Genomic DNA, 8,688 nt, shown 5'->3' with positions numbered 1-8,688 from the left:
CAAAGATTACACCATCATTTTTCAATGCTCCTAAGTTCATAGATGCATAAATGGAATATGGCATAACATTTATAGAAGCACCTAAATCAAGCATGGCAGATTTGAAACGGGTATTACCAATGACACACGGAATTGTAAAACTCCCCGGATCTTTGCATTTGGGGGGTAGTTTATGTTGCAAGATGGCGGAGACATTCTCACTTACATGTACCACCTCTTTCTCCCGGACACATTTCTTTGTTGTACAAAGCTTCTTTAAACACTTGGCATACTTCGGGATTTGCTTTATGGCATCAAGGAGGGGAATGTTGACATGCACCTTTCTAAATGTCTATAGAACATCTTTTTCCTCCTCTTCGTTCTTTGATTGCAAAAATCTGCTAGGAAAGGGGACATTCAAAGGAAAAACATTAGTCGGAATTGAATTTAACACATTCTTACCCTTATTGGACAGATTTGAAGGTTTAGGGGCCATGGACACTTGCGGCATAGGTGTGTCCATCCTTGCCGTGGGTGGGCTTGATTCCTCCTCTTCCATTTGCAACATTTCATCCTCTTTGGGACCTGTTTTTGATGAAGAACCTACCCCAACCTCCTTACCACTTCTTAGGGTGATTGCTTTGGCTGATTCAAACCCTCCCTTTGGATTTGGAATGGTAGAACTAGGGAGCCTTCTTTGGTCTCTAATCTGCCCAACAACCTCGGCAATCTGTCCCATTTGTTTTTCTAGTTGGTCCACCCTTTTGTTTTGATTTTCCTGCCTATTAGTCAAAGTGGTTAGTAACTTAACAAGTGTATCATTATCCAAAGCATTACTTGAAGTATTTGGGGCAGATTGTGGTTGGAATTGAGGGGGTGCGTATGGTTTGTTGTAGAAGCCCGGGGGCTGCTGCCTAAAGCCTCCTTGTGGTTGGGCTTGTTGTGGCTCTCTCCATTTGAAGTTTGGATGGTCTCTCCACCCCGGATTATACGTGTTGGAATATAGATCATGTCTTGGCTGATTTTGGCTTTGAAACCCAATGGCATTAGCGCTCTCCCATCCACCATTCTCAATGAGTTGAGGACACTTTTCGGATGCATGTCCTTGGATAGAACATACGCCACACACCATGGGTCCTTGAATCTTCATTCCCTCGGCCATCTGTGAAACAAGAGAAGTAAGATTAGCTAACTGAGATTGAATATTGGAAGTGGAACTTACCTCATGCACTTGTTGCCGTGGGGGTCCTCTTTGGCCTACACCCTCGTATTGTTGAGCGTTCAATGCTCGATTAGCAATCAAGATTTTTGCAGCCATGGGCGTTTTGTCTACCAATGCTCCACCCGCCGAGGCATCGAGCATTTGACGTTCTAGTGGTAGGAGCCCTTCCTAGAAGTATTGGAAAAGCAATTCCTCCTTCATCTGATGCTGTGGACAAGAAACAACAAGTGATTTAAATCGTTCATAATATGTAGGAAAAGACTCACCTTCATCTTGTTGAATTCCACTTATTTTTTTACGAAGAAGAATGATGCGAGAAGTTGGGAAAAACTTCTCCAGAAACTCCCTCTTCATACTCTCGCAAGATGTAACTGTACCGGGAGCCAACTCGTATAACCAATCCTTGGCTTTGTCCATTAAAGAGAATGGAAAAGCCTTCATCTTTAAAATACTTCCGTCAATGGTAACCGGAGTCATACTTGAGCACACCACTTCAAATTCTTTCAAATGTTTGTTCGGATCCTCCATGGACAGCCCATGGAACTTTAGAATGTGGTGGAGCAAACTTGACTTTAACTCGAACTCTTCAGTTTTACCTTGAGCAGCCATGGGATATTGGATACACAATGGTGCGGCATTATCCAAACCCGAGGCGGCAAGCTCCTTGAGCGTACGGTTGTCCATGGCTATACCTTGCTCTTCTCCACCCACTTGTGCCGTGGCCTTCTCTTCAACCTCAACTTCTTGCTCTTCTAATTCAGGCTCGGGACTAGGAGGATTAGACTCTTGCAATTTCTTTTTCCTTCTCAAAGTCCTCTCAAAATCACCGTCAAAGTCGGAGATATGCTCACGAACAGGTTGTGAGCTACGGGTCATAAACTAGTACCTAAAAACAAAGAAAACAAAACAAATCAGCAACTTAAACAGAAACTTAAACAAAATACAATAATTCGAAAGAAAACAATCCAAGAGATTAGCAAAGTTGCTAATCCCTGGCAACGGCGCCAAAAAATTTGATGCGAAATATATAAGCACACAAATTAAACCCTCTTTTTATCAATTGTAGTAAAGTATGTAAGTAGGGATCGTTCTAGGCCGGGGATTAGGAGGGATTTCTAAATCACTTGGAAACTGACTTGAAAACGTAAAAACAAAGTTTAAAACACTAACTAGACTCAAAGAATGCAAAACTATACTTTAAAACACTAAAACAAACCAAAAGACTCAAAACAACCCCAAAACACTCAAAACTACCTTAAACACACAATCTGGGCAGTTTTGGGACTCTAACACAAACTTGGACGAATTTTGGTTTTCTAATGAACTAAAACACTTAAAAACATAATCTAAGACAAGTTCTAATTAATATGACTCAAAGAAATAAGATGGGGTTGATTTTGGACGAAAATCAATTAAATTAAGACATGAACAAAGTAAACAAATTCTTAGACAAATTTAAGTGAATCAAAACAGATTGTAAAATGAATTTGAATGAAACTTATGGATGGAAGGCTAGCTAGGAGGTTCTTCTCCACACATGTCACACTTGCATACAAAACGATTTCCAGTTGCTTTTCGATAAGCTATGAATACTCAACGCCCCAAATTAACCGTGAATTGCACTAATTAACCCTCAGTTTTTCCACAAGTTATTGGGTTGGATGATTGCATACGACAACCCAAAACATTCCCTACAAGTTCCCTACATGAATTGCATAATAGAGATACAAGCAAGAATCATTAAGTTCTATGAAAAACATAAGCATTGACGAGGCACTCGTTACTATGATTTGCATGAAACTTATGCCAAGAATTTACTTAACGTGATTGTGACTAGCAACCTTCACTACTTGTGAATATAAGTTCATAACGATTAGGTGAAACTCCCTTATATTCTAGCGTTAAATTCATGCATGAAAATTAAGCGTGCACTCTCAACCAACATACACAAATCATTTTTTATACGATCGGATAAGTAAATTGAATTCACAACTTATGAATCACAACTGGATGTAATCAAATCATATTGCAAGTATGAACATGGTTTCGAATCACCCCCTAACTAAGAGGGATTTAGTTCCTCATACTCACAAAGCAAAGATACATAAAATTAGACATTAAAATCAAAGGAAAGAAAACACCTAAAATGCTCCAACTTGGGTAGCAAGTGCATCCAAGAATTCTCCTTTGCTTGCTTGCGGCAGATTGCTTTGTGGACGAATTTTTGGGTAGTTTTATGATGTAGAATGGATGGGGAATGGTATGGAAAGGTTTAGGGTAAGTGTGGAGGAGTGTTTGAGGGTTGGAGGGTGGTGGAGAACTAGGCAAAGAGGGTGGAAGAAGGTGGAGTGGCTGTTATGTTTTCTAGGCACTAGAATGGTGTTTTTGGGGTGTTTTGCTACCTAGAGGTTGTATGGACGAATTTTCTGTGATGAATGATGAATATGAGAGTGTGAACCCTTTGCCAAAGGGTGTAAACATGTATATATAAGCCCCAAAAACCTTAGAGAATCAGGTTAGGCTAGGGAGAATGCACGGCAAAGAGTGTATGTGGTGTGCAATGGTCCAAGGGTGAAAATGTAGTGATGATGCAAAGTGTGAAGGGTAAAATGGAGTGGTCTTGTAGCTAGGGGGCATGAATGATTGTGTAAATTGCATAGAGATGGAAAGGGAGGTGAAAATGTGTCAATAAATGGGTCAAAGGTGCAGCAACATGTGGTACACAAGGCATGGGATTCCAAATGTGAATGATGGAGCATCAATTGGTGCATGTTATGGTTGTGAAAGTTGTATAAAATTTTGTGGGTGAAGGGAACAAGAGGTATCAAGCAATTAAGTGTAATAATTAAATGAATTGAAGCATGAAATCAGAAATTATGTAGGGGACAAGAGTGATCAAGCATGGCATGGGAATCCAAAGGGAATTCTATGTTGTTTTGCATGGCAATGAAGGCAAGTTGGGGTGACAAAATTTTGGGCTGAGTTCTTCATCTTTTGGACCATAATTCTTCACATTCTTGGCCTCTTTAGTTCTCAAATTCGTCCATCCACTTTGGCCCAAATATGTGACATGCATTCCAAGCTCCATTTTGCTCCAAAATGCTCCAAAATGCATCTTCTTGCCTACTTTGTCCATAAAATCTGAAAACACACGAAAATGACTTTAAACATTAAAATAACTAAGGAAACACGACATAAATGCACAAGAACAAGCCAACTAAGTCGCATAAATATGCTCCTATCACAACAATTGGAGAGAAGACTTGTGCCGCATGCCTTATTCAAAGCTTGTGCCGCAACCTACAAAGATCAGAGAAGAAGAAGTGTGCCGCATATTGCATTCAACCATTGGAGATTTTAAGAGTTTTTTCTATCCTTGTTTAGTTTCAATTTTTATTTTAGATTGCTTTTCAATTATGATGAACATGTGTAACTAAATTTCTTTTTAGCTAGAGGTGAATTCAAAGCCATGATCATATGTTTTATATAAATTGATTACATCCAGTTATTGTTTCATAAAACATGAAAGCGATTTACTTATCTATTTTATAAAGAACTTATTCTTGTATGTTTATTAAAGATGCATACTTAGTTTGCATGTAGGGATTTAATGCTAGAATATAAGGGAATTTCACCTAATCGTTATGAACTTATATTTATAAGTAGTAAAAGTCACTAGTCATGATTGAGTTAAGTAAATCCATGGCAAGAGTATCATGCTTTTCATAGTTACGAATGCCTTGTCAATGTTTATGATTTTAACAGAACTTAATACCTTTGATATGTGTCTCTATCATGCTTTTCATAGTTAGGGAACTTGAGAAGGATAATTTGGTTGCTTCGCTGAGTCCAATTCAATGAACTTAGGAAAGTCTGAGAATTAATTAGTGCATTGACAATCGATTTATGTGCATATGTTTCATGTGTGGAGAAGAATCCTCTAGCTAGCTTTTCACCCATATTCCCTTTACAACTCAATTTAATTGCTGCTATTTACTTTTGTTTCTTAAAATTCGTCAAAAAACCTCCTCATTTCTTATTTTGTGTTAGTCTAGCTTAGTTTTCAGTTTTTAAGTTTAATTTAAGTTGATTAGAATCCCTCCTAATCCCCAGCCTAGAACGATCCCTACTTGCTCATACTACAATTGTCTAAATTATAAGGTTTAATTTGTGCGTTAGTTTCTACCACATCAAATTTTGGCGCCGTTGCCGAGGATTAGCAAAATTGCTAATCTTCCCATTTGTGTTTGTTCGTGTTTTTCTTGTGTTTCTAATTTTGTTTTGTTTTGTTTTGTTTGTTTTAGGTACTAGTTTATGACTCGCAGTTCTCAACCTGTTCGTGAGCATATATTGGAATTTGACAATGATCTTGAGCGAACTTTGAAAAGGAAGAGGAAGCAGCTAGAATTCAATCCACCTAGTTCTAGTTCTGAATTTGAATTTGAAGTTGAAACAGAAACAGAATCGGAAGAGGAACAAGACATGGCTGTTGACAATAGAACAATCAAGGAACTTTCAGCCTCAGAATTGGACAATGTCGTTCCCCTTTGCATTCAATACCTTAAGGCAGTCCAAGGCAAAACCGATGAGTTTGAATTGAAGTCTAGTTTGCTACATCACTTTCCCAAATACCATGAGCTGTCTATGGAAGATCCAAACAAGCATCTTAAGGAATTTGAAGTGGTGTGCTCGAGTATGACACCAATTAATGTGGATGGGAATATTCTGAAGATGAAAGCCTTTCCATTCTCTCTTATGGAAAAGGCTAAAGATTGGCTCTTTGAATTAGCACTTGGAACTGTCACTTCTTGGGAAAGCATGAAGAAAACATTCTTAGAGAAATTCTTACCCACTTCAAGAGTCCTTTCCAGGAGAATCCTTTCCAGCGTATTATGAGTGTTTCAAGACTTTAGTTGCATCTTGTCCACAACATCAAGTGAAGGAAGAGCTTTTAATTCAATATTTCTATGAATGACTACTTCCACTTGAGAGACAAATGCTTAATGCTTCAGCAGGAGGTGCTTTGGTTGACAAAACACCAGTTGCTATGAAGATATTAATTATGAATCGAGCCTTGAATGCACAACAATACGAAGGAGTTGGAGGAAGAGATCATAAATGGCAAAGTCAAGTTAATGAGGTAAGTGAAATTTCAGAACTTCAATCTCAAATGGCTAATCTCTCTACTCTTATTTCACAGGTTGTTGAAGGATCCAATGTGCAAGGTACAACTACTTGTGGCGTGTGCTCTATGCAAGGACATCTCACTGATCAATGTCCTCAATTGATAGAGAGTGGAGGATGGGAAAGTGCCAATGCCGTAGGTTATCAAGGCCAAAATCAACCAAGGTATGACCCGTTTTCCAACACCTAGAATCAAGGCTGGAGAGATCATCCAAATATGAAGTGGAGGGAACCTCAACAAACTCAACAACAAGGTGGATATGGACAGCCACCTCAAGGGCTCTATCAAAGGCCATATGCACCACCATAACCTTCACCACAATCTTCCCATGCAAACCTAAGTTCGTCAATGGATAATGATAAAGTTCTTCAAGTACTAACTACTTTGACTCAGGGTTTACAAAATCAAGCCAAAGACATGGGCAAAATGAAGAAGCCATTTGGGCAGATGGCAGAATTCATCGGACAATTTAGAGAACAAGGCAAACTACCTAGTTCAACCATTATCAATCCAAATAGAGGTTTTGGAAACCGCCAAGGCCATCACTTTGAGAAGTGGTAAAGAGATTGGAACCAATCCAAAAAAGTCCAAACATAGCCAAAAAGAGGACAAACAGCTACTGCTCGAAAAAGAAGAGGTAGACAAGGCCACGACAAGGGAAGAGCAACCATTGCCGCAGCTTCCCAAGGCTCCTATACCACCCAACTTAGGTAAGGTTGGTTCGAATTCAATTTATTCTAAAACTATTCCACCAATTGTGCCTTTTCCTCGCATGTTTATTCAATCTAAGAAAGAAGAGAATGAAAAGGACATCTTAGAAACCTTCAGGAAGTTACAAGTCAATATCCCATTTCTTGATGCAATAAAGCAAGTTCCAAAGTATGCCAAATTTTTGAAAGAGCTTTGTGCAACAAGGAGATGGATTTCGAATAAGGAAATGGTACAGGTAAGTAAGAATGTCTCTGCAGTTTTGCAAAGAAAACTGCCCCCTAAATGCAAAGATCTAGGTAATTTCACAATCCCTTGTGTTATTGGTAATACCAAGTTTGAACATGCTATGTTAGATTTAGGTGCTTCCATTAATGTAATGCCATACTCTATCTATGCATCTAGGAGAGCTTAAAAATGATGGTGTTATTATTCAATTAGCTGATCGTTCTAATGCATATCCGAAAGGAGTTTTGGAAGATGTTTTGGAGCAGGTAAACCACTTGATTTTTCCAGCAGATTTTTATGTGCTTGACATGGAAAATTTGGCCCATTCTACATCATTGCCAATCTTACTTGGAAGACCTTTCATGAAAACAGCCCGAACCAAGATAAATGTGTTCAAGGGGACGTTAACAATGGAATTTGATGGTGATATCATTGATTTTAACATTTCTGAAGCTATAAGGTATCCTATTGATGATCATTCTTGTTTCTCTATTAATGTATTTGATTCTTTGGCGTAAGAATATCTTAACTCCTTGGAGAGGGATACCTTTGAAACAATCATTGCTAAAGGAATTGGACTCAAAACCACTGTGGCCGAGCCTAATCATGCAACAATTGTTGATATGGTAGCTGCCCTTAAGTTATTGCTACAACACATTGGTAAGCCTCCAATCCCAATTCTAATTCCCGTTTCTATTAATAAGTTGTTACCTTCAATGATTCAGGCACCTATTCTTGAGCTTAAACAATTGCCAAATCATTTGAAGTACGTCTTTTTGGGAGATAAAGAGACTTTGCTGGTCATAGTCTTTTCAACACTCACGGCATTAGAGGAGGAAAAAATGGTTTGGGTGTTGAAAGAGCATAAAACAGCCATTGGATGGACTTTGGCCAACATTAAGGGAATTAGCCCTACAACATGCATGCATCGCATACTTCTAGAGGAGGGGGCTAAACCAACTTGAGAGGCTCAACGTTGACTTAACCCTCCAATGATGGAAGTTGTGAAAAAAGAGATTATCAAGCTTCTTGATTATGGAGTGATTTATCCAATTTTGGATAGTCGTTGGGTTTCACCGGTTCAAGTAGTACCAAAGAAATCTGGAGTCACTGTGATAAAAAATGAAGAGAATGAACTTGTGCCCACTCGAATCCACACAGGTTGGAGAGTTTGCATTGACTATAGGAAGCTCAACGCCACTACAAGGAAAGACCACTTTCCTCTACCATTCATTGATCAAATGCTTGAAAGGTTAGCTGGTCACTCTTTTTATTGCTTTCTTGATGGTTATTTGGGATATAATCAAACTGTTATAGCTTTAGATGATTAAGAAAAGACTACTTTTACTTGTCTATTTGGTACTTT

General features: G+C 38.7%; 1 protein-coding gene across 1 annotated transcript; it reads left to right on the top strand.

The window, feature by feature from the left end:
• Nucleotides 1–5,515: 5,515 nt before the first annotated feature.
• Nucleotides 5,516–8,287, top strand: LOC139191168 (uncharacterized). Its single transcript, XM_070811733.1, has 6 exons — nt 5,516–6,088; nt 6,192–6,341; nt 6,402–6,550; nt 6,834–7,393; nt 7,500–7,588; nt 8,048–8,287. The coding sequence occupies exons 1-6, from the start codon at nt 5,516–5,518 to the stop codon at nt 8,285–8,287; spliced, it is 1,761 nt and encodes a 586-aa protein (XP_070667834.1).
• Nucleotides 8,288–8,688: the final 401 nt, after the last annotated feature.

This window comes from Malus domestica, chromosome 14 (assembly GCF_042453785.1).
Source record: "Malus domestica chromosome 14, GDT2T_hap1".
In the NCBI taxonomy this organism is placed as follows: Eukaryota; Viridiplantae; Streptophyta; class Magnoliopsida; order Rosales; family Rosaceae; genus Malus; species Malus domestica.
The sequence above is the reverse complement of the archived record's forward strand: the minus strand, read 5'-3'. Positions and strand labels throughout refer to the sequence as shown.

What these genes read in the sequence shown, in the direction of transcription:
- LOC139191168 (XM_070811733.1), top strand. Translation starts at nt 5,516, where the DNA reads ATGACTCGCAGTTCTCAACCTGTTCGTGAGCATATATTGGAATTTGAC. An exon ending in CAAGGCCAAAATCAACCAAG is followed by an intron (nt 6,551 to 6,833) that starts GTATGACCCGTT and finishes CCATTTGGGCAG; the next exon opens with ATGGCAGAATTCATCGGACA. An exon ending in TGGAAGATGTTTTGGAGCAG is followed by an intron (nt 7,589 to 8,047) that starts GTAAACCACTTG and finishes TCAATGATTCAG; the next exon opens with GCACCTATTCTTGAGCTTAA.